Source organism: Pocillopora damicornis, chromosome 5 (genome assembly GCF_964200805.1).
Source record: "Pocillopora damicornis chromosome 5, jaPocDami1.2, whole genome shotgun sequence".
Classification (NCBI taxonomy): domain Eukaryota; kingdom Metazoa; phylum Cnidaria; class Anthozoa; order Scleractinia; family Pocilloporidae; genus Pocillopora; species Pocillopora damicornis.
The window spans coordinates 26,972,918-26,998,399 of NC_142674.1; the positions used below are offsets into that span (position 1 = coordinate 26,972,918).

Below are 25,482 nucleotides of genomic sequence, written 5' to 3' on the forward strand. Positions count from 1 at the left end.
TAGAACATTCAGATTTTAAAACATCTTTAATTGTAAATAGGATTTTTTAATTGTAATAGGATTATTTTTATAACATTGTCTTTGAAAAGCCCCCTTGGGGAAAGTCAATAAAGTATGTTGTTGTTGTTTTAAAGGAAATGATCACCTGTTAAAGAAGCTAAATTCTCCTTGTCAGCACCTTAAGAAATGCAAGAGAACAGTATGAAGGATATGAGTATTGATGTTAGGGTGCTAAGGGTTTTTTGTTTTTAGCTTTGTGGTTAACAGCATTTGTGTTTCAAACGTGTGAGTGCAAAGTTGGCTTTTCACATCTCAGGAATTGTCTATTGTCAGTCATTGCATTTTTTGTTTGAAAAACTCTTGTAAACTATAAGCTGAGGATTAAATGTTGAATTTCACATGTTTAGGTTCCCTCTATGCTGCGACGGCTGCACATTTTAAAGGACTTGTCAGACCTTACACAGCCCGCTGTGACAGACCTGTCAAACAGGATTATCCTGAAAGCAAAGACAAACAGGAACAAGAGTGAAAACAGTAACAGTGTGAGTAACAAGATAAAGAAAGTGAATCTTGCTGAGCCAGGACCATCATGTACTGTGCCACAGAATGGCGAATTATCCGGTTTGTGTAATGGAGAAGTGGAAGAGGTGAATAGCTACAATGGAAAGGGTTAGTTCACTTTTGAGTATTGTAACTCTGATTGTCCCTCTGTCAGTGAGTTCAATCTCCTAGCAACTTCAAGTTGATTTAACTGTCTTTTCAAACTGAGTGGTATGACTTGTTTGTAACTTGAAGGCTCAATTATTCTCCTTTGGGTTTTCACTTTGACAGCCAAGGCAATGCTTTCAATAAGACCCTGGCACCGGTAGGAACTCCAGTGGGTATTCTGTAGTGAATTGCCAGGTATACTCTGGGAGCTTTCATGCGAACTAACAATGTGAGACCTAAAACACCTAGAGATCTTGTAGAGTTCTTTCAGTCTACTTTTGCCTTTATGAATAAGTTTTGATAAATGTTTGATATTTAATCTTATCATATATTTCAGCATAAATTTCCAGCCAAAAAAAAAAGAAAGATTTTGAGTTTCCAACAACAAACTGACTCAAATTTTGGAAAACAGTAACCATATGTCGTTTCAGAGGACTTTTTGTGTGAAACACAAGGAGGAGGCTTGTCTGTCAGCAAATGGAAGATTTTGTTAATAAAATGATCAGTTAAACGATTGTTATCAAGGACTAAATTGTTTAATGATCATCTATGGAAGTTTGACACCAAAAACTTTGTTTGAAGGGGGGGGGGGGAGGGGGGGATAAGGGGGAGGAGGAAGTATGCCAAGTAGGTTTGCTCTGCACAAGTTAACTCAGTTTCCTTTAAATTTCTAAATATTTTCCTTTTGTTTCAGGCAAAAGTTGTCTACAAGCTAAACATCCATTGCTAGTTAAAACAAGCAAGGGTTTCCGTTCCACTGGAAATGTAATTTGTGCACCTAAGGGAGGGTACCACATAGTCCCTATGTCCTTTTCCCTCTCCCCCCTGACTCTTGGCATGCAGCAGAGACTAATTCTACAGTATCTGACTCCCTTGGGGGAATATCAGGAGGTATGTGCTGTAATTAGGCACTTGAGCATTTAATGATATATGAAGAACAGAGAGAGTCTCTCCACTGAAGTATGTGGGAAGCTTGTGGGAAAAGGGCTCTGAATCAAGGATAAATTGGAAATGTCACACAACTTGAAAATTTGAGTTTGGACCGTTTTAACTAGTCGTGTGCGAGCAAAAATTATTTTTTGGAGGAAGGGACATACATTGGCCTTGGTCAGAAGATAACACACTCGGATCAAGAATTCTTGATCATCTGATGCGCTTTAACTGAACGTACGCAAGCAAGAAATACTTTTTGGATGAAGGGACATAAATTGGCCTTGGTCAGACGATAATTCACTCGGGTCAAGGATTTTTGATCGTGAGGCGTTTTAACTAATTGGCGCGAGTAAGAAATATTTGTTGGATGAAGGGACATGCATTGGTCTTGGTCAAAAGTAAATGCACTCAGCTCTGAATGAAGAGGTTCTAGTTGAGCCGTAGCAAATTTTATCAGTTGCTATGGCAACTAAAACAGTCGTAGCAGAGCCTGGAGCATTGCATGGCCATTGATTTATCTTGACACATTTTTCTTTGAACATTTCAATTCAGCTGTTGCCGACAGTGTTTGAATCTAAAGCCCTGGATCTTGTAATGCACTACATTACATTTAAAGGCCAGGTGGACCTACAACTTGTCTTTGAAGCCCTCAAGGTAGGAAGGAGGTAGTGACGTCTTGCTTTCGTGTTGTACGTCTAGAATTTCATGCAGTTATGGTTGGTTTTCACCCTCGCCGGTATACTTACAAAAAGCGTAAAGCGATATAATCCTGTGAAAATCAAACCGATAGAATCAGAAGCAAAATACTGATTCCACTTATGACTCCTTCGCTAATGACATTTGAAAAATAAATTGCTGGAGCTTTCAGCCATCGGTTAGCTCAGTTAAGAAATGGAATTGTCTGTGATTCAGAAAATCGAGTTTTCGCCGGATCATAATCGTTAGAGTTATTAGTGGAATCGGAAGAAAAGAAATTGTTCGGAATATTCCGACTCCGATTTCGTCAAGCTTTTGGCTCCACTTACGACTCCGACTCTCAATTTTCTCTGGGTCGCTGGCACTCCTACAACTAATGAACAATTCGACTCCAATTCTGTCTTTTGTATAAAACGAACCTTTAGACACTCTACCACATTCATCCCTCTTGAAAAACACTACTTTAACTCTTCAACTCCCAGATCAAATTTGTAATTCTCCTTACTGTCAACCACAGAATTCTTATAATGTTAGTTCGGATAATTTAGTATTGGATCAGCTAATCCTGCCCCAATGGATAATTTTCTCTATTCTCTTTACTTATCTGGTTGATATTGTATTAATATTGTATTAATATTGTATTGATATTGTAAGGAGAAATTCTGTCTTGGTCACTCGTGAAAGTTAAAGGTTAAGACAATAATGCATTGTACCGACTGAGATCTGACAAAAAAAAAGCCTCAGAATTTAAAAGCAATTTCCTTTTATTGTCGTTTTAGTATTTGGCATCCCTTCTTTGTCATAAAAAGTTTGCCACAGAATTTGTGACTCATAACGGTGTCCAGCGGTTACTAGAAGTGCCTCGCCCATCTGTGGCTGCTACAGGATGTTCTATGTGTCTGTATTATCTCGCTTACAATGAGGACGCCATGGAGAGGGTAAGACATTTTTCCAATTTAAAAAAATGTTTGAAGTTTTCTGATTTGTAGTTGTAAGAAATGCATTATTTAGTGCAGATTTAACTTACCAATGATCGGTGAGTTATGAGCAGACCAGTATTTTCTAAAAGAAAGAGGTAACGAGTATCATTCCGTTAAACATGAAATAACAATGAATTGAATAACACATCTCTGCTTATTTTTCATCAATCTCCCCCCCTCCCCTAAAAAAAAAAAGCTTATTTATGTCTAGCATATAACCCACAGGTAGAGAGATAAAAAAGGAATTAAAGAAAAACTGGTCAAATGGATAAAGAGAATCGCAGGCAAGGAGATAGAAAAAGATAAAGATGAGAAACAGAAATAATCACTCAAAAAATGTTACCCTACAAAACTACTCTTAATTCCACAAAAACTTCGAATAATTAAATTCTTGGTGCTCTTTTTTCTACATGGGCCAGAGGATCATGAAATTAACAAACAGAACATGTCGACGGAACCTCCGTAACTGTTTCAAACAACTTGTTTCAGGTGTCCCTCCTACCAAACCCTGTGCTGAGTGACCTGGTCAAGTATGCATTGTGGCTTCTAGAATGTTCTCACGACTCTGGCAGATGTCACGCAACTCTCTTTTTCTCGCTCACGTGTTCATTTCGAGCAGTGCTGGAATTGTTCGACAGTAATGATGGTCTGCGGAAGCTTGTGAACCAGGTAATTAGTCAGTTTTATTTCTTTATTACACGACACGGTTTGGAACCCAGAGAAACGTGGATCGTGTAGTTCAATCGCCTGGAGTAGGATCACACCACGAGGTCTATTTGTTCTGTGACCTTTCCGTTCTCGTAGGAGTAGCAATTTCTCTTAATAACACTCATTCGAAATATTTTGCAATACGTAAAGAAATAAAAGAACGACTAAGGTAAATAATTAATAAAATAGTGGATAACGTTGAAGGCCCATTCTGATTGGCTACTCAAACTCCGAATATCCGTTACTGTTCACCTCCAAGAAACTCGCGCGTGATTTGCGCACGGAAATATTGCAATCATCGCGGGAATAAATGAGTTAAATCATTCCTTTTTTGCTATATTATCTTACTCTTTAAGTATATACTAAAACAAATATTCACCTTAGTGTCGATGGCTGGCGGTGGATATTCACCTCGCGGCTTCGAGACTCAGTGAATATCCACCAATAGCCAGCCACCTCCACTTCAAAAAATCACGGTTTGTTACTTTTGAAACGTAGTTTAGAGACATGCCGACCGCTATGAATTAACAAGTATTTTTAGTGCACGCCGTGTTTGCATTTTCCAGACTGCGCAGTCTCGTTTAAATTTTTTCAAGCCATTTTACGGTCCTATTCCACTTGCGTTTCCATCTTGAAAACAACGAATATTACTGGCTGCAAACCATTCTAAAAGAATATTTTTTTTGTTTAACCTTTTTATGGCAGCTAAGTACGCTTTCAATCCTTCGTCCCGACGAGGCAGAACTACTGAGTGATGATGAGGTGTTTGGCAGCAGGCAGACAGCGAAACATACTTGCATGGCTCTACGGAGATACTTTGATGCCCATCTTCACATCAGGGCAGATGCGCTGAGGAGATCTATTGCAAGGAACGAGGGTGGAACACCACCTGTTCCAGTTCCAGCGTATAAGGTGAATTTCCAAGCCTACTCCCTAATTCTAGGAGAAAATTTGTATATCGTCAGATGGGCAAATTCAGTATGTTATGTTATGTGAAAGGACTACGCCTGCTCGGCTGTTTTAGTTCAGAGAGGTTGGAAGTTAACTTAAACCTGGAAAAGGTTTTTGGCAGTATTCTGCTTAACATTTAATCCCATCCTTGTAAATTTTCACTTTTACCATGAAAGTTTATGAACCTCGCCTAACAAACACTCCAAATCGTCTTAAATATTTACGCAGAAGATACTGTTTTTGAATAAAGGGGTAAGTTTCTAAAGAAACTGTGGTGCTGCGTCGGTGGGAGAGTATAGCAGGTAATTTAGTGTTAACAACTGGGTTGAAAACGTAAATTAGCCACCGTAAAGGGTAAAAAAGCTGACGTTTCGAGCGTTAGCCTTCGTCAGAGCGATGACGAAGCATCATCTTGTTCAACTGATATTGATAAGCAACTGTTCTCTTTCAGGCTGCATCTCTGTCTCACAGCAGTGTAATGGAGAACTGCCAGTTGATGTTAGAGTATGCTCCAACAACACTGCGTTGGGAGCCTGTTGAGGTAATAACTGAGAAATAACGCAAAAGAAAAAAAAACGTCACATGGTCGTGGTTGATTATTTCGCAGAGGCGTATCTTGGTTTATTAAGTGGAGGGCACATAGTAGCATTGAACTCCTATGTAGAGTGTTATAGTATTTTTCACAGGGACATGATACAATGTCCAGCTTCAAACTCGTAGCTTATGAAACTCCTCGATGGACACCATGACACCTACTTCCATTGCTTTGTTGTTGTTAGTCGTTATTCTCTTCGGTTTTAATATTATTATTGTTATTATTATTATTATTATTATTATTATTATTATTGTCATTGTTATTATTATTGTCATCATCATCATAATTGTTATTACTATTATTATATTCATAAGTTTCCTAGTTTACATATACGGTTCGCTCTCAGGAATAGAGTGGAGAAGTAATTTCATTCATTTGTGTGTTTGTTCATTTCTTGTTTTGTTCTTGTTTTTATTTTTTCATTTTATTCACCAGTGTTCATAAGCATAGACACACCTTGCCAATTTACCTATAACTAGAGTAAACTGTCTTCTTTACGGTGTCAGAATGCACACGTTTTCTCGTTTTTATTAGGGATTTGTAGCACACCACAACGGCCTGAAACGAGGACGCGGCCAAACAAAAGATCTAATTGCTTAGCACGTGCGTTTTAGAACTTTGTACATCTCCGTAGATGCTCTCTGCAAAACAAAAACGTGAAATCACCCAACGTTGCGTGGTCTGAGAACGGAAACACCGATTGCAAATTAGTAAAACTTACATTTGGAACTCAACCCTGCTTACATATGTTATGCTGAAGTTGTGGCCCCGTAAGAGACGATAAACACATCCAGCCACTCGCGAAATTCTAACCAAAAGTAAAAATTCATCATTTCAGTCGACGTCTTCCTCGACGTTGCCTTCCTGATTGCTCAAGTTCGCTATAATGTAACATGTTTTCTTTTTCTCCTAAAGATGATGAACAGACTTCAAGGCTTCACCCTGCTGCTTCAGTTGATCTCCCTATCATCAGACTGGGGAGTGACCAGTAATAGGTAAGTCATTGGTTTTGCTATCATTTCTCCAGAGTTTGTACGAGTCCAGGAAAATCAGGAAAGGTCTGCTTGTAGGACTGTGTTACTGGACTTTGAAATTCTCGGAAATCGTTTCAACTCAAGGAATTGAAGTTTTTGATAATTCATTTAGCAGAACATTAGATGTAATGATTTTCTACTGCCTTCAAAAAGGTACAAGAAGCTTTTTAGTATTGTCGACTTAAGATATTACAATTTTTCTTTGCTCCATTCAAGAGCGGACGCCATCCGATTAGCAGCCGACGTGACCCGCCTTGCTTTAGAGATGCTGTTTGTGTTGACAGTCGGTCCTAAGGCTCAGATGGCGCTGTGTGAAGAAGTGCAACTTCCGTCAGGAGAACAACAGAAAGGAATGAGGTATGATCTACGGGAAGAGAATTAATTTAGACGTGAAGACTCGAAAAATTCCCATCAAAAGTCCTTCGTGATCATCACAAGGAGTAGAAATGTTCTTAGTCACTTTATTTTAATGACACGTGAAAAAATTTGATAGCAAGAGGCCAGAAGGCTTATATACTCTCTATTCAGTCATATTAAGAAATTTTTTTTTCTAGGCTTTTGCTGCGTTGCGCTGAAGGGAGTTTACTCAATGACTCTGAGGTACAGAAAGCCGCTCTCCACGTCATTTGTAACTGTGTGTGCGGTCCTCGAGTCAGGGTAAGTGGTTTGTGCGCGTTTCGATTGAGTTCCCTCCCTCCCGCATGAGTTTTCTCAAAGTTTTCTCAAAGTTTTCTCGCGACAGAAAAAAAACAACAACAACAAAAACAAACAAGCAAAAACAAATAGGAAACAGAGTTACAGGCGTAGTTTGTTGGTAGAGCAGGCGAAAATTCTTCATTTTGTAACTGACTTGGTAATGATAAAGTCGCTTAAAGTTGAGTCAATATCGGAGTCAACACAATAATCTTTGTTTACCTCTCCGCGGTTCCTCAACCCCCTCCCTCCCATTCCTCAACGCTGCTCTCCTCCCAGTCTTAGGCTGATTAAAGTTCATGAAAGAATTGCTGCTCAAACGTTAGGAATATTTGCTGAATTTAAAAGTATTTAGTGTTTAAGGCTTTAAGCTGCTAGGCCGAGTGCGTTGTTCTTTTTTTCCAGTTTTCCGTTTAACTATGGTACATGCCTGATTTTTTTCAGTTTTTTTTTCAACTGCTTAAGTAGTGTTTGGCGTCACCGCGATGATTACTTTTGTCTTCATTGTTTGCAGATTAGCGGAGCTGTTGCAAAATTTCAGTCGAAGTCCAAGGCGGCTTTTAAAAGCAGCGACGACATCTTATCCAAGATGTGGGGATGTGTCAGGGCCAGTAATGGCATCAAGGTTCTGCTCTCCTTACTGATGGTGAAAACGCCATTGGTTGATGCAGATTGTATCCGTGCTCTAGCTTGTAAAGCGCTATGTGGTTTATCGAGGAGCGACAAGATTAGGCAAGTCATTGGAAAACTACAGCTGTTTAACAGCGGCCAGTTACAAAGTGAGTATTGCACTGCGCGGTGCTTTCTTCACACTCATCCAACCATATTATACAGCTGGGCGTGCCCGTAGGCAAGATGAAGCGAGTCCTGTGTTCTGATAGGCTACCTTAGCTCTTATCCGCTTGGGATATCACGCTTTCATTTCGCGCAAGATAAAAGGTTGCGTTGCGAAGACTTACAAAGTTTGTAATGTTTAGCCAACGTCGATAAAGAAGTCGTAAAAAGCGATAGAGGACGGTCAAAACACTTTTTCAAATGTAAAACGAGCACTCACCATCACCGATGACTTTCTTTTCCAGCGCTTAAAAGAAAACAAGTCATTCTTGATTCTTATATAAGCAGAATAATTTTGCTATGTAGTAATTCCTTCATTGAACAACTTAATCAGTCAAGAGCTTTTGTCTACTTCAAGACTCTTCGTCTCAGTCCACAAAAGCGCCAAAAAGAGCTCACCAAATATCCAGCTATCTTGACCTATTTACAGCCATGTTGACCTTCTAAAACATCATTTCATTTCTTTCATTTACGTTGACTCAATGTCGTTTGTCTTGAATTTGTTGACAGTTTTGATGCGAGAGCCGATCATTGAGGATAATGCTTCTGACCACGCCCTTTTCTGCAAATATGCTGCCGAGCTACTTGAAAGAGTCACTGGTAAATCTCTGGCTACGTCCTCCGCAGTCCCGTCCCTGTCTAGAATAAACAAGGTATGAACTTGAAATTGACACAAGCTGTCGTCTCAAACAGGGGAGGGCGGAGACCTTCAACAGCGTCTTTACTCGATAGTTTACTGCTTATTAAATTTTGTTTGAACGGCAAACGTACGGTAAAGTCTAATTTCGATTATTAAAGTTTTGCTTAATAATGAACAATCGATGATTTTGATTTGAAGAATTTATCAGAATCTACTTCTTTGTATTTCTTGTTTAAAAATGGATGGTCATCGAGACTGCCTTCAGGCTTTCTCTGTTTTTCAGAGGAGGGGAGGAGGGACATCCTCAGTTTCCCTGCTATCCCCTCCCAAAAGAAAACATTTGATCATAGGTAAGATAGTCACACTATCGGTTTTCATCTAAATACTTTTAAGTTAAGAGGAAATTAAGAAATTAATGCTTTCTAGAGCATTATCAGAACAGCCCAGTAAGAAATCATATGTAAATTTAACAGTTTTAGAGTTTGAATTGTCCTTTTACTTCTCTTACCCAATAGCTTCTGTGGGGTCGGTTTTCTTACTTATTTCGATGTTCTCTTAAGTAGGACACTTTCAAACCCTGTACAGCCCAATAACTAAATATCAGCCTTTACTTTCTTAGGCTGATGTTGTTGCGCAGACTCATATTTCATATCCGGCAAAAGAGCTTTTACAACTGGTTCACAGTCACCTCACAACCCAAGGTTTGTTGTGGAGCGTCGAGGAGCATTAAGAGAAAATCAGGTCAAGGGGCGGAATCACGAAACGAAACGAAAGTCCCAAGTCATCCGACAGTCCAACAATTATGCAGAGCTGGATTATTTCTATAATTTAATAGGAATAATCTTTGTTGTTAAGTCTCTGCTTCTTATTTTGAGTGTCGTAAAGCAATCAAAACAACCAATCAGAACGAAGAAAAATATCACGTGGAGCCAATAAGAATTTAAAGTAAAAACAAGCAACCTTCTGAAGCGCGGGAAAACGCGGGCGACAAAATCGCAACTGGTTTTAGTTTTGAATCTGATTGGTTAAGGTGGCGTAAGTTTTCTAGATCAATAACAGCCCTTAGTAGAGCAAAAGCGAAGCGTCCCAAATTACTTTGGACACTCGAATTAAATTTGTTCTAGTCTTGAGGGTGTGTGGCTCATTTGTTAATCAAAGGTGTGGTTGTTTTGGACCAGGACTTCATGAGACTGCAGAGGTTTTACGGAGAGAAGCCAATCTACCTGACCCAAAACCTGAATCAAATCTGCTTTATACGCCTACTAATAGGAAAGTATGTGGTGCGTGTTGTCGTTATTAAGTGTATTCTGTGATCACAAGGTCCCTTGATTCATGAGGAAAATACGATCACGATCGCATTTTCTAAAGTCATGTAATAATGGCACGAGTCTGCGTGAACGGGTTATGATGAAAATGACCAAATTTGTCTTTTTTTTCTGAAATTCCTTTGTAAAATTCCTTTACAGGAAAAGAACCGACAAATTAAGTCAGCCAATCTGTCCTTCAGTTCATCATTCCGTTCCTTAGTCCACCAGTCCATCAGTTAGTCAGCCGTTAGTAAGTGATTGAGCTTGTCAATCTGTCAGCCAGTCAGTCAGTCAATCAGCCCATCCGTTTGACAGTCTGTCGGTCAATTAAGTATTATCAACTGAGTTGATAACGTAAATTGGCCACCATAAAGGGTAAAGCTGACATTTCGAGCGTTAGCTTTTCGTCAGAGCGACTGATGTAGGGTTAACGCCCGAAACGTCAGCTTTTAATCTCTTTACAGTGGCTATTTTACGTTATCAACGCAGGTGGTAATACTGAATTACCTTGTTATACTCTCCCACCGACGCAGCACCACAGCGCTTCTTTAGAAACCTGCCCCCTTTATTAGTCTGTCAGTCAATCAGCCCGTCAGTTAGTTAGTTTGTTTGTCAGTCTGTCAGTTGCTCCGTCTCTGTCAGGCAGTCAGTCAATTACTCTAACAGTCACTCTGTCTGTCACTGTACACAGGTACGATTCAATCACTCCTCAAGCCTTTCTACGGCCTCCTCTGGTGTTAGCACTCCCGGGACTCCATCCCTGACGCGGTACCAATTCAACGACCCTGGAACACCAACAGGAAAGGTAATAACAATGTTTAGATGATTGAGCGGTCAGGATAACTTTATCTGAATGCTGATCATAATTTTGGCGTGTACTTATCCTACCCCTGCCATAAGAACAAAGAAATTCATGGAAAAAGTATTTTTTTAATCTCGTGTAAATTTATTTGTCGAAAAGGATAATAATTTGTTGATTATTACGATATTATTATTTTATTAATGTTTTGTGTTACAATATTGTTTATGATACGTCGATCGATTTCTTTGTCTGCATGTTTGTTTTGGTCAGCGGCTTCTACCTGCCGATCTCTCTCGCCCTGCACGCCCACCGTCACCTCCTACGTTGGACATGATCGTGACGCGGTATCTTCGCGAACAGCATGCGCAGTGCAACAATCCTGTGTCCGCTGGCCCTCCATTCTCCTTAATACGGTAAGTCATGTATGCCAGAGCCAAAAACACTTGAAAAAGTATTTCGGCTTGTTTGGAGGATTGCCAGTAGTTTCATTAAGAGTTTCTTATGCGCATTTCACTCTCGCTTAAATATGGTATCGTAGTGCCTCCTGTTACGATTTTAAAGGTGGAAAGTTTCTAAAGAACTGTGGTGCTTTGTTGTTTGGAGTTTTTAAGAAGGTAATTTGGTATTATAAACTGAGTTGATAACGTAAATTAGCCACCGTTTATAGTTCCGAATTTAACGTTTCGAGCGTTAGCCCTTCGTTAGAGCGATGACGAAGGGCTAACGTTGACTGAAGTGGTGACCAACTCGACTTACAATACCAAATTACCTCTTTGAGATTTTTTACGAATTTTGTACGACCCTAAGTAATCACCACCGCCTATCTCTTTAACGGTAGCTACTTATATAAAAGGTTTGTGAAACCCTAAGCTCCTCCTGGTAGACCGGTAGGTGAGTAAGAATTATTTCTTGCCTACAAGGTTTTCTAGGTCACTAGACAAATAGACTTTCTCTTGTTTTGCTTGGTTTTTTTTCACACTCCCTTACTGTTTGTTATTTATTTGTTTCTTTTTATTTATTTATTTATTTTTTTACTGTTTCTCCGAGTGTTTGCCCGTTTATTTAAAGCTGTTTTTAACATTTATAACAAGAGTTATAAATGTGGCATCTTGTAGAATTATTTTTGAAAAACTGCACATAATGCATCTCCTCTCTTCCAATTAAAAAATTCCAGAGTGTTTATAAATCTATACTTAAAATAGGGCTGTTTATCGAATCATACGCCACAATTGCAGATGTCTAAGAAAACTCAAAACTGTGAACAATCAACTTATTCCGATTTGTCTATCGTCAGACCCCACAAATGCCCTGAACCAAAGTACAGATATTACGCACCATCGAACATGACGACGAGGTTAAAGCGAAGAGAAGTATGTATATTGCTATTGTTCTTAGCTTTAAACAAAACTATTTTGCCACGGTGGCGGACAAAGGAAACACTTATCTCATCATCTTAATAGGTCGTTCTGATACTCGTGTCAGCTCTTATTATAGAGTGGTCTCACTCAACATTTATCTGTACTCAATCTTGAAAAATGTTCTCCCACCTGAAGGTGATTCCGCGTCATGGCGGATTTAACGGCGCCAGACTAAACAGACGGTTTGTGTACGGAAGGTAGGAGATGCCTTATTTGTACTTCGTATCGCTTTATTAGAAATTCTTAATGTTCTCTTAACAGAATCATTGTAACCTGATTCTCAGACCCCTGTCCACACATAAACGGTATTTTTGAACACAGGTGACTGAGGTTTCCATAATCTCTGAACAGAGTGGATTTTTCGTGTTTTTCAAAAGCGCCGGCTTATCGCCTTCGCGTCGACCAAAAGAAGTGGAGTTTATCATGTGCAAGGACGTGACACTAGTTGATCTCCTTTTGAAGTCTTTTATTTTCAGTTTTATTAGCAGATAGGTTTGGACTCAAGGAAACGATTCGAATATGCTAAGTTTGCTCAAGATAATGTTCAAGATGATGTTCCTCTACAGAATTCTGACGCATTTTACCGACGAAGTTTCACAATTAGTCTTTGATTGTGTTAAGTTTAGTTCTCGGTTGTGTCTAACTGTGTTTTTCTCCATTAGATTTAAACCGCTCAGGGCCATTCGCGATACTGAAGAAAACAGCTTCTTTACATGTGCATGTTTTGCAGTAAGTCTCTCTGTTACCACATTCAATGTGATTTTTAAGATCTATAACTGCTAAGAGGAGCAAGTGATATCGAGGACTAACCACTCCCAAGGATAGAAAAGATCCTGGTTGGCTAAATTTGGCAAACACGAAGCAGTTGAAGTAAACTTAAGAAGGGGCCTGTCAATTTTCCTCCAGGGGAGTGGGGCGGGGGATCGGAGTCTTCTTTTTGTTTCACCATAAAATTCACCTGATCCCCCCTTAAAGTTCTGCAGTATCGTAATGATCCCACCTGCAGTCAATTCTATAGTTGTTCCTCTAAGCTCTGTTAGAGACGACTGATCCCCCTCCGCTCCCCCCTAAAAACCGTGGGATCCCCAAAAATTTACCTACCTCTCCCCCCCAAGTGATAAATAAAGACTGGTTCCTAAGGTGAAGGAAATAAAAACCAATTGAAACTGATAACCAATTTTTTTAAATTTTTTTTTACGATGAACGAACCGTAATACTTCTTCAGGCATCAAATTTACTCCTCAAAAATGTATCTTCAGGGCTTGACCCTTTACATGCTAACATCAGTATGCATATTCTCCTTACTGTTCTCTATGTAATCCCTAAGGTGCTGACAAAGAGAATTTGTTTAAAAAATCAAGAGCTTCTTATTTGGTGATCATTTTCTTTATTCTCGTGATCCTAATGTTTGATTCAAGGAGTGATATTGTAAAGAGAAATTAGACGCTGGTCACTGTTATTCACGTGATCCTAATGTTTGATTCAAGGAGTGATATTGTAAAGAGAAATTAGACGCTGGTCACTGTTATTCACGTGATCCTAATGTTTGATTCAAGGAGTGATATTGTAAAGAGAAATTAGACGCTGGTCACTGTTATTCACGTGATCATAATGTTTGATTCAAGGAGTGATATTGTAAAGAGAAATTAGACGCTGGTCACTGTTCTTGGTGTCGTTTACATTTGGCTGATTCGTAGTAAAATGGAAATTATGATTTTGTGTTTCCTTTTTTTTCTTTTTTTTTTTTTTTCTACCCGTAAGAATTATCCTTACTATAGTTAAAAAAAAAGCAGTGGCTTTTATGAGGTCATGTAAACGTAGTACCTAAGTTTTTACTTTTTCTCCTCAGCCCGATGGCAAGTCTGTTTTACTTGGAACACAAATAGGCGAGTTGAAGGAATACAACTTAATGACTGGACAGGTACAAAACTTAATTTACACCTTTTGATTTCAAGTCAAACGCCAAATTTTTCTTGAAATAGCTATATGTGTATGAATCAGTCGTTGATTGTGACAAGTTAAGTTGTCAGTTGTATCATACCTATTCCTTCTTTTTTTTTGTTTTTGTTGTTCTTTTTTGGATTCAAACCGTTCAGTGCATGATTATTCATGTTCATTTTTATTTTACGTATTTATTTTTAAAAAATGATCTTTTGCAGGAAGAGGCGACTTATCTCTGTAGCGCAGACAGAGCAATTTCCATGTGCCAATGTTCAAAAGTAAGAGTACAACATGGAAGTTTCCCTCCTCATATAGTTAAAAATACCTTTCTTTCTACTTCGAACAGGTCAAAGTTTCATTAATGTTTTTCACGTTTTTTTGGGGGGCGCACCCACACCTCCCTTCCCCAACCCAACAACAGTCAAATGGTAACAAGTTATGTTCGATGTTGGATTTCGTTCCACATCCACACAAACAAGGCAGCTCCGCTATTGCTTTTAAATTACTCAACGTTCGGTCAAATCCAGTCTTCTTGTTAACTGTTTAGTTTCCATATCTTTCGCTGAAACCAATCAACCCTCTTTATTCATCAGTTTTGCAGGGCGTTTCACAACGTTATGAACCTTTCTAAGGCTTATGTGACCCTTTCAGGTTGTGTTCACGAATTCATTTATCACTGAAATTGTCTTTCTGTACTTCATTCTTCAATTTTTAGGACCGCGAACTTTTATTGACGTCATCTTCGTCTGCTTTACCTCCCTGTGCCCTTTGGTCATTTGGAGATGTTTTCGAAATGAAGTAAGTCTTTGAACTTGAAAACCTGTTTGATTCGTACCACTAGTGCATCTGATAGGCACGTCCTTGTTTGTGTCTCTGCTTGGTTTATTTGTATCTCACCTTTAACAAACTACAATGTTTGTCGCAGAAACATAAAACAGACACATACTTTACTATATTTACCATTAATTTTTATTGACTTGAGGATCGCTGAAATACAAAAAAAAGTTTTACATTGTTCTTTCAGAGCTACAACTTTTACAAAAGACACTTAGACAAACTAATTTCATAAATTACAGGAGACGAGCAATGACTCCAACTTAATTCACCTGCGGCAATCAACGCTCAAGATAAAACAAGCAAAATGGGAAATAATTTAGGTGTATATCATGGCTCGTATCCTGTAATCGGATTGGTGTTAATGACACGGTGACAGTAGGCGAACTGTAATGTTTCGTCGTTACATTTATCTCTCTATTTGATAAAAAGTGCTATTTACTTTATAATTATATTTGTTTCTCTTTGGCTCAGACATCCATTTAGCGAGGACACTTGGGTAAAGTTTAGTAATTTATCAGAAGACAGAATTATTGGCACACACGACGCTACTGCGCATGTGAGTTCAAGACATGTGATGCATTTTCAATTCCAAATACATCGCGAGTAGCCTCAGTTTGACCAATTGTCGCTGTTCATTTAGGACATTTACAAAAGGAAAAATAGATCAGCGAAATTGCTAGTGCGTGAACACGGGACAGCAAGGATGATAGAATCGCTAATTTCGCCCAAGTTTGTGCGAGATCGTTTTTTGTCTCGAATACACGGACTTTCAAGAGGAATTTTTTGCCCAGACTTCATGGCCAAGATCAGCTTTCTCCGCCTCAGTTTACTTGTTCTGAGGCCTCTTGGCTGTGTTTGATAATTTTTTGATTTGTTATTTTGATATGCTTCACAAATAACTTTGGTTTTTCTTTCGCGTCACTCAGTTGAAATGCGTCTTTTGAAACATTAGTCAAACTTTAAGGCGCCGAACTCGAGATTTATTTATTTTGTATTTAATTCAGGTTTTTTTTTTCTTTTTTTGTCTTTTATTGCTTGTGGTACTTCTGTGCCAAAACCCCCCTTTTTCTTTCTCGATAACAACGAGCATTAGAATGCAGTTAGAGTGTGATGATATTATTCACTAGATTATATTCCACCATCAGATTTACGACACTGCGACAGGTCAGCGGGTACTAACTCTGCACGATTCCAACAACACTAACAACTACTCAAAGAACCTCGCCTCCTTTAATCCCACGGACGACCTGGTACTGAACGACGGTGTATTATGGGATGTCAAAGGCAAACGGGTTATACACAAGTTTGACAAGTTTAACAACTTTGTCAGCGGCGTTTTTCATCCCTCCGGGCTGGAGATTATCATCAATTCAGAGATTGTATCCTTTTTTTCGTTTTTAAAGAACGAGCCAATGCTATACTGTAAAGCAGTGAGTCCAGATTCACGAAAATAAGGGAACACAACGTCGGCCTTTCACGGATCTCGAAAAATCACTCTACCTCCTTCTTCTTACTTTGACAGTGAATTGGGAGAGAGATAGATATCAAGGACTATTATTTCATAAGAAAAGTTTATTGTTTCCTCATCTTGAGCGTTTTCGTGAAGCAATACACAGTCACCTGACTGATCCACGAAGTATAAACTTACTTCTGAATATCCTTGGTGATTTGCTGGCCAATTTACATCATCAACCTAGTCGATAAAACCAAACTATCTTATTTGCCCGCCCTCACAACTGACGAAGCACTACTGTTTCTTGTGACACTAACCTCTTAGAATGTCCAAAGCAACTCATTTCAAATAAACCGTGTGCCTTTTGCTTTGCCAATAATCCTTGACGCTAAAAACAGTGGGATCTTCGCTCTTTCCATTTACTGGACACATGTCCTTCACTAGATCAATGTCACGTGATCTTCAATAACAGTGGTGACGTCATGTATGGGGGTAATTTCATGTTTACTTGTTTACGCACTTCTCAAATTTGTTAATACTTTATTAATTTTTCACGAAGGAAACCAGACCCGACATTGAGGTTTTAGTGCGTCCAAGTCGTGAGCCTTTAGTTGCGATCTATAGGTCATCTCGATATTCAAATTCAAATTGAGAGCACGGAATATTCACCCGGGATTATGGTTCCATAGGTTTTTAGCAGTTTATAGACATCCAAAATTGCGTAAGGAAATTTTTCAACTTTTCATCAATTATTTAGCAACTTTTGCGGTGTTTGGAAAAGTGAAAGAGCTCTAGCTCTTTTATTCCACTCATAACCCTAAAACTTCCGGCTCCAGTCTTTCGAAGGTTGGATAGCGCTATCCATTAGATAAAACTCTATCCGTCGGATAGCGTTATCCGCCCTTTACATGACTGGGCCCTCAGGGAAAAGTCCCTCGTAGCCTCTGATATCTCAAAAAATGAAAAAAAAAATGAATTCTGGACTGAAGGGAGCGGTATTTGTTCTTCATGTATTTTATAGTAAAACATCTTTCAGATCCTTTGGAAATACCGCTAGCTTCCAGGCTCCTTGGACCGTACGAGACCTCGTTCAGGACCTTTGACGCAACAGATTATCAACCAATAGGTGAGCAGGATGGCTTGCTACAAATTTAAATAGAAATTTTGTTTGGCGCTCGTTATCAGTTAATTTGAAATATCTTGACGTTTACGAAATGAGTGAGAAAATGATGTTGGAAATTTCAATTGCTTTCAAACAGCTACAATCGACGTTAAGAAGACAATATTTGATTTGCGTACCGATATAACTGACAGCTTTGTAGCCGTTATTGAGGTAAGCTTAAAAATCGGAAACCTCTGCCTTGTTTTGTTTTCCTCCCTTCCATCCTTCTTCTTTCATTCCCATCCTCTTCCTCTCCCGCTCCTGCTTAACTTCCTCTCTTCTCCTTCTTTCTCCCTCTTCTCCGACACTTCTTCAGAGGTAAGAGGATTCTTGTGATTTCTATGAAACATTAAATTCAATTTATCTTGATCGTAAGACCTGAGCCGATTGGTGCGGTTTAGCTCTACTTGTCAATTACTAGCCAAACTGCTTCATGATTATCTTGCGGGAAAAACAAAAGAGGGTGAACTCTTTCGAAGGCGTAGTTGACAATTCCGATTTCATTCACGAGGAAGCTGCCTAGAAAAACCGAATTTTTTAGAGCAGGAAGCGGCTGTAGACAGATTGAGGGAATCTCTCAAGTGTTCATCAGAACATGGAGTGTCTCGCGCATTACGAGGGTAGCAAAAAGTCTTAATTTCCACACTGGTCACTGGAAAAGATCTGCTGGCAGTGTTGGTCACTGGAAAAGATCTGCTGGCAGTGTTACCCACTGGTTTTTTTAGGAAAAGCTTTCTATTTAAGATGCTGGTTAGCTTTAAAACTAATTATAAAACAAACCTTCGAGTGCAGAAGTGTGTCTGCTTCAAAGTATTGTTTACGATCAAATGGAAGAAACATCGTCAAAGGGATTAACGGAAGCTACACTCAAAAAACATAGGATGCAGCGAACATCAGCTCATATCTGTGTCCTCGGAAAAGGTTACGTCGAAGCCATTTGTCTCTGCGCTGAAAAAAAGCTGCCTCACAGTTTCACTCATCCGCTCTACGTTTTTTTTTTTTCTTCTTTTTTCTTTTTCTTGTGGTTACGGTTACTTGCTCAATTCCGAAAATGCGGTGAGGCACAATTAGTCATGGGGTGTTTCGCTTTTTAACAGCCTCTTCGAGCAAGCTTCTTTTCGCCTTTCACTGCCCCCTCCTTCCACTTTCCACTCAAACTCTTAGTCAAACATGGCCGGAGAAATAATCGATCGCGAACTTCTTAACGTTAACTCGCCCTAATATAACGCCTGCACTGCAAGCTCAAGAGGTAGCAGTTATCCCAACTACCTCATACCACGACAAGTGGGAGAAACTTTGGCAATGCGAACCATCTGACTGGCTTTACTTGTCATTTCATGATTGCATAAGTTGCAAACTATCATCGTAAAGATCTGGTCATCATGTCATAACAGTTCACGTGAATTATTTCATATCATAAATTCGGTAACGTTCTCTTTTAGAATCAGGCCAGCACCGACGAAAGCGTTTGCCGGGTGTACGAAGTCGGGCGGCTGCGTAGGGCTGATGACGAGGACGAGCAGGTATGAGAATCTTAAGGACTTTCGCATCAATATTCGCAGGAACGGACCAATCAAAGAGAAGTGAAACCGCCATCTTGGAGGCGGATTCGGTTATGTGATTGGTTCGTGCCTTATTTGCATAAAAAATCCTGCACTTAGTTAGGTTGTGGACTATAGCGCCCCCTGGCACTAAAGCAGAGATGAACTTTAAATTACTTCTGGAACATAATTAAAAAACACGTCACTTAGTGCAACACGTGTTTGATGTAGGTCAATAAAATAACGACTCCATGCCTTTTTTCTCTTAGGAATCCGACGAAGGTGGCGAGGAAGATGACGATGTCGATGACGATGATGATGAAAATGATGATGATGACGATGACGATGATGATGATGACGACGAAATTGAAATCACGATATCTGGCGATGATGATTCGGATGATGACAGTGATATTGCAATTTTTTGAAGCGCGGCTTTTAAGTTTCCATCTTTCAGTTAATTCAACTCAACAATGAGCACGTCATTCTGCTATGTTTTTATCTTTGAAAAATGTATTTGTATCACACAATTTGGGAATGATAATTTAAGCTTGGAGTTGAGCTTCTTGACGGTGGAGTTTTTTTTATGTAAAATGCTATGTAGTAGAAAGTAGAAGTCATCATCGAAAAAATTACACCTATGTTACTGATTATCAAATAAATAGGAAGGATAGAATGGTTTGTTATTCCTCTTGTAATGCAAAAAAAGCCAGCAAAGGACTACTCGCCACAGAGTTACCACTTCTCGATATCTTAACCTTGGTGAAACAGCTAAAAGTCTGTCTGTACTTATTGCAATCAGTGTGAGGACAGAGACGCCACAGAAAATAACCCCCAAGGTTCGGTTGATGAGCGAGCCATGGTAACAAATTGCAGAGTGTTCTTGGGAAATTATGTAAGGGAGATGAAACGGCTGGAAACTGAGTCCAACAGTGATATCAGTGCATGCAAGATTACTGAACAAACATTTTGATCGTTGATGAAGGGAAGAAATCTTGTAGAGAGGGAAAAGAATGAGACCATTTCCCACAATGGCTGCAATGGAAATTATAAGATCAATAACGAAACAAACATAATAAGACTTCGATCATATACGCCCGAGAAGCAACGAAATTGATTAATTCTTGTTTGGTTTGTATTTTCCGTTAGGTTCTCCATGTTATTTTATAGCAGTTACCACTCTTTCATTGCTAAAGGCGTTGAGAACTCTCCTCTTGAACACCACACTGAACATCCAAAGAACGAATCTAGTTTCCGAAATGAGCAGGTGGTGATGTTTAAGTCTCTCTAGCCATGTAAGACTTTCAACTGCAGACGGGGATTTTCTATTTTCAAGAAAAACAGAGTTGAAGGGTTTTCGGTCAATACCATTTTGTTTTCTTTTTTTACGGTGATTTTCCAATATTTCGTGTGGCTTATTTCTTCATTTTTACTTCAAAAGAAGCATGGAGGTAATTGTTTCTTTTCAGCTGGCTATTTGCGGTGGTAACACTTTTTTTCCGCACACCACACCCAACTCGTTTCAAAGCAAATTTAATTAATTTTAAAGTTGTGTTTTCTCATTTAAACTTAAACCCTAATCGAATCCATTCAGAGGAAAAAGTAATATCGAGCTAAGATTTTCACGAATATTTTTTAGCCTTGCGCCTATGTTTTTCGCCAAGTTAAAGAGTACCTCTACTCACTGACATATCCTGACGAGCCGGTAGATTGGCTCTGGCTAATGAATTCTGAATTTAGGGAACACACTCGTGGCAAAATAATTAATTTTTCAGAGAAGTGAGAATTGCAGTAAAGAAGACAATCAGAGCGTTTTGTTGTTGTTTGTAGCTCAATGATGTCTTTATTTATGCGAATTCACCACAATGTTTCTTAACATAAGTATATTATGCAAATTTTTTCATCTAAAAAGCACTTGCTTATAAAAGAACCACAAATATGTTACCTTAAAAACAAAACGAGCATAGCTAAGAAGGGCAAAGACACACATGGGTCAGGAACTGAAAAGAAAAGCTGACTTGTTGAGAAAGCTCTACAAAGTATTGGCGAAAAATAATTCACAGATTCTACGTCATTTAGTATGTTAAATAAATGTGGCACCTGCTTACTAAACATGATGAAAATTCAAAGAATATGAATAAAACACGAAAGAGTTAAAAACAAGTCTAATTATAGCTGTGACATTTGTCATCGGAAAATCAGACAACAGGAGGAATTTTTTATCCAATAGAAACTGTTAAAATTCTCAACAAAAAAATAATACTCTTATATCGAATACGGATCGCCTAATAAACGTTCATTTGCTGCCAAAAGAGGGAAAGACAGAACCACAAGTCTAAACGTGAGCGCCAATGGCGACCCTCACTAGCCAGTTATCTTCACAATTACCAATTGGAGTAGTAGCATTTCTCTTCGCTTTCAACATTGTCCTCTCCTTCATTGCATCTCTTGGTAATGCTCTGCTTCTATTAACATTTTATAAAGTGTCCTCTTTGCATCCCGCTGCAAAGGTCTTGTTTGAATGTCTAGCCGCTACCGATCTTTGTGTGGGTCTTTTTTCACAACCTCTGTTCGTGACTGTTTTATTTCTTTACATTGATCTTGGTAACACCGACATAGATATTGTGTATTACGTCGAAGAGGTTGTTTGTATATCCAACTATGTTTTGTTTGGACTGACTGTACTGATATCAACAGCCATCAGTGTTGACAGACTTCTTGTTGTGTTTTTGAGGCTGAGATACAGACAAGTTGTGACACTAAAGCGAACTCAAGCTGTTATACTTTTATGCTGGATAATTGCTGTTTTATGCGGATTGGTTCGTGTCTGGAGTCAAACGGTTTCGGAGATTGTTGTTTTTGTGGCCGTTGTGGTATCTCTGATTACTTCCGTGTTTTGCTACGTAAAGATCCACCTGAGATTACAGCGGTACCAGGCTGAAGTAGAAGACAACCCTGGCGAAGGACGGTCAAATGCAGGAGAAGATATAGGAGCAGGAAAAGATGAAGCAGGCGCAATAACGGGGACAAGAGCAGCCACAGAAGAAGGAGCAGGAGTAAACGGTACAGGAAGGGGAAGAGTACGTGCATGGACAGCAAAAGATTCATCAAAACAAAGATTAAACGAAAGAGTTCAACTAAACATCAAACGATATCAGAAAACAGTTTCCAGCATATTTTGGGTGCAGTTGGCTTTAGTGGCATGCTACACCCCTTTTATAATTGTGTCGATATTGAGACATACAGTACTTAGTGGATCAGCAATTCATGCTCTGTGGCTCTTTACGAAAACTTTAGTTTATCTGAACTCATCTCTGAATCCCTTTCTTTACTGTTGGAAAATCACAGAAGTGAGAAAGGCAGTAAAGGACACAGCCAGGGCGTTTTGTTGTTGTTCGTGATTCGAGGTCGCCTGCATTTATGTGGAAAAACTTCCGTGTCCTTAAAGAAATAATTTTTTGCGAATTTTTATATTAATCAATAAGGAATCATTGAATGCTGACAAGCAATTGCACTTACAGAGTCGAAAACTCTATTGCAATATGAGGAGGAATACAAATTTCTTTTTTTTTTCCCATTTTCTCTTTACAGGAAGGAGAATAATAAGAAGAGGAAGACATAACATCAATTAGTCTCTTTTTTTTGCCATGAAATACAATGAGATATTGATTGAGAATTGATTCTTTCCATCTATTTTGGACGGGTTTCTAATATTTATTTAAAGATCGCCCATGCATAAACAAAATTAATAAATAAACATTAATTGTGGACTTGTCTTTGCTCGATGTGCCCTGTTCTCTCATGCGTAAATCTAATAACTCGCATATTGACTAAACAAACCGTTTTCAGCGAAGTGCGAAGCAACTTTGTCGAATAAAACCTTAAAAGAGTCTACCCCGTACATTTGTGCGGCCCCTTTAGTCCTATTGCCGGCGGCGCTTTTAAACAAGTAAGGTTGTTATTTTCTTTTCCTTATTCGCCGCCTCACTTATTGCTGACTTCTCTATACATTCATTCACAGTGAACCACTGCTTTCTTTTGCATTTTTGGCCTCTTTCAGCTGACTTTTCCCCACAATCAGGAGGAAAAACCTCAAGATGAATATGTCTAACCTTTATTTTAAAATGCGTCATGCTTGAATATCAAATAAGACTAAATTAAACATCTCTCAAATTGAGGAAGCCACAAAAATGGCTGATTGGTAATTAAATGGCTTATATTTTGGTATTAGTAAATTCGAGAATAATAAAAAATGAGATTTAGCCAAACTTTAAGTTCTCTTGAACTTTAACTTTATGATGAAAACACAAGCGCGCGTCTCAGCCCTTATCAATGTTCAACAAAATTTTTTTTTCCACAAACAGTTTACATCTGCTTCCAAAAACAAAGCGTGGAATGTGTAATGATATATCACGAATAAATCATTCACACGAGCTCTAGAATATACTCTAGGCCATTTCGGCAATAGTCTTGGTTTTAAGGGCGTGATGAATGACTCAATAGCTTAGTCATGAAAACCGGTTACGCTCACACAGAAAGGCACAATCCGTCTCCTGACGGTTTTCAAGAGGTATTACGTATTTACTTATCAGTACCTGTTATAGTATTTAGCCAGAGACTAGCAAATTGAGTCATCAGGCTTTCAAATACTTTATTCTTAGTCGCATAAATAGACCGTTTTTGGTTGACAGATATGTCAGCCTGCTTGTTTTGATAACACCAAGGGTAATAATATATGATTATTGACACAATTTAGTTATTGTTGTGCGTGTGCTGGTGTTTGGTGGTCAGCCAAGACCTTTCAAATTTATTTATATTTCCTTTATTGACATTAATTTTACAAGATATGGATAGAAAAATGATTCATTTTCCAATGTTGTCTTTTCTGAAATGTTTGCATTATCGATGCTAATCGCTACACTGGAAATTTATCAAATGTTTATTATTTCTTAACTCTTCACCGAGGTAGATTTAACTAGAGGTGGATATTTACCAAGCTGCGAAGCGGAGATGTGAACACCCACCTCTTGCCACCGCACTTAAATGACTATTTGTTTTAGTGTATACTTTAATACTATGAGATAAAATGATGCAAAAAGATGATTTTGATTAATTTATTCCTGAAACAGTCTCAACTTTTTTGGGCGCAATTCCCGTGGAGGTGAATGGAGAAGGATGAGCGAAGTTACGTTTTAGTGATTACTTTTGGGTTCTTTATATTCATTTTGAGTGGGTCGAAATATGTCAGATTTTCGGGAGGTTCAAATAAAAACATACTTAAATTTAATTTCGTGTACAAAAATTTCGAAACCCTATCTAAACAATAAATACTTCCTACAACGTATCCTCAACAGCCAAATAGACAAATACCGAGATAAAAGACATGAACCAAAATTGTGTAGATCGACGTCAGAGTCCCTACTGATCTTTTATCGACGATCGTGGTTTTACTTCACTTTAATTTAAAGGACACTCCACGTCTCAGAAAAAAATTATTGTCTTCGCCCAGCCTTGAACTGGGAAAGAAATCTGAAGTTTAGCATCATCCAATAATATTCAGTAAAACAAGATTGAGGGGCATATGAAAAGTCATTTACATATATTCTGAATAAGACAAGTCATGTAACAACCGCTGCTGGCACTCTGGATTCAAAGACCAGAGGGTCAGAGAACTCAGAATTTATGAGCATTACTTGTTGTCTATCAGATGGATTAATGATGAACTAAGCCGCACCGAAATGCCATCGTTGATCTTGGCAAAGGCCTTGCTCATATCAAGAAACACAACGAAAAACAGTAAGAAAATAACCACAGTTGCTTGTTTCTCTAAAAAAATCAGCACAGTTCTCCCCACGATGAAAGTTGAAGTAATAGGTTAGGCAATGTTAGCTTTATATGTAAGTGTTCGTGGCAAAAACAAAATTGAAAAATGATTGAATGAGAATCCATTGTTATATTGGCTCGACTGTGTTTTGAAGGAGCCTAAATGTCATTTCAGTTTATTGTGTCCATCAGATGTACAGTTAGATTTCCTCGCCCCACCCTTTTTCTCCCTTTTGTCTCTACTCTTATTAATGACATTTTCTGCGCATATGCCTTTGTTTTACTTAAAGTGGTCTGATCCGAACCAGCAATTTTGCTGCAACGAATGGAGTAAGCAAAACGAGTTTAGCTTATATAAGTTTACTGAAGCATTTAGAGAGTGCTTTACAACAATTTAATTATTCCTAACAGGGTAAATATTCATTG

General features: G+C 38.7%; 2 protein-coding genes across 2 annotated transcripts in view; both read left to right on the forward strand.

Moving 5' to 3' along the window:
* Positions 1–19,909, forward strand: part of LOC149046261 (uncharacterized) — a 30,734-nt gene extending 10,825 nt beyond the window's left edge. Inside the window, exons 8-36 of the mRNA XM_089206046.1 lie at positions 408–669; positions 1,403–1,599; positions 2,194–2,295; positions 3,117–3,275; positions 3,807–3,986; positions 4,731–4,937; positions 5,428–5,517; positions 6,487–6,566; positions 6,822–6,962; positions 7,160–7,262; positions 7,813–8,077; positions 8,643–8,785; positions 9,392–9,473; positions 9,951–10,045; positions 10,771–10,884; positions 11,152–11,294; positions 12,176–12,251; positions 12,435–12,496; positions 12,962–13,028; positions 14,149–14,220; positions 14,459–14,518; positions 14,956–15,038; positions 15,549–15,633; positions 16,223–16,456; positions 16,929–17,022; positions 17,552–17,656; positions 17,790–17,863; positions 19,135–19,215; positions 19,503–19,909. Of these exons, the coding sequence (XP_089062172.1) occupies positions 408–669; positions 1,403–1,599; positions 2,194–2,295; positions 3,117–3,275; positions 3,807–3,986; positions 4,731–4,937; positions 5,428–5,517; positions 6,487–6,566; positions 6,822–6,962; positions 7,160–7,262; positions 7,813–8,077; positions 8,643–8,785; positions 9,392–9,473; positions 9,951–10,045; positions 10,771–10,884; positions 11,152–11,294; positions 12,176–12,251; positions 12,435–12,496; positions 12,962–13,028; positions 14,149–14,220; positions 14,459–14,518; positions 14,956–15,038; positions 15,549–15,633; positions 16,223–16,456; positions 16,929–17,022; positions 17,552–17,656; positions 17,790–17,863; positions 19,135–19,215; positions 19,503–19,661 (3,615 nt within the window). The 3' untranslated portion in view covers positions 19,662–19,909. The remainder of the gene's footprint in view (positions 1–407; positions 670–1,402; positions 1,600–2,193; positions 2,296–3,116; positions 3,276–3,806; positions 3,987–4,730; positions 4,938–5,427; positions 5,518–6,486; positions 6,567–6,821; positions 6,963–7,159; positions 7,263–7,812; positions 8,078–8,642; positions 8,786–9,391; positions 9,474–9,950; positions 10,046–10,770; positions 10,885–11,151; positions 11,295–12,175; positions 12,252–12,434; positions 12,497–12,961; positions 13,029–14,148; positions 14,221–14,458; positions 14,519–14,955; positions 15,039–15,548; positions 15,634–16,222; positions 16,457–16,928; positions 17,023–17,551; positions 17,657–17,789; positions 17,864–19,134; positions 19,216–19,502) is intronic.
* A 152-nt stretch (positions 19,910–20,061) lies between these two features.
* LOC149046262 (uncharacterized) lies at positions 20,062–23,003 on the forward strand. The gene has a single exon (XM_089207000.1). The coding sequence runs from the start codon at positions 21,585–21,587 to the stop codon at positions 22,632–22,634; it is 1,050 nt and encodes a 349-aa protein (XP_089063126.1). The 5' UTR covers positions 20,062–21,584; the 3' UTR covers positions 22,635–23,003.
* The last annotated feature ends 2,479 nt before the right edge of the window (positions 23,004–25,482 follow it).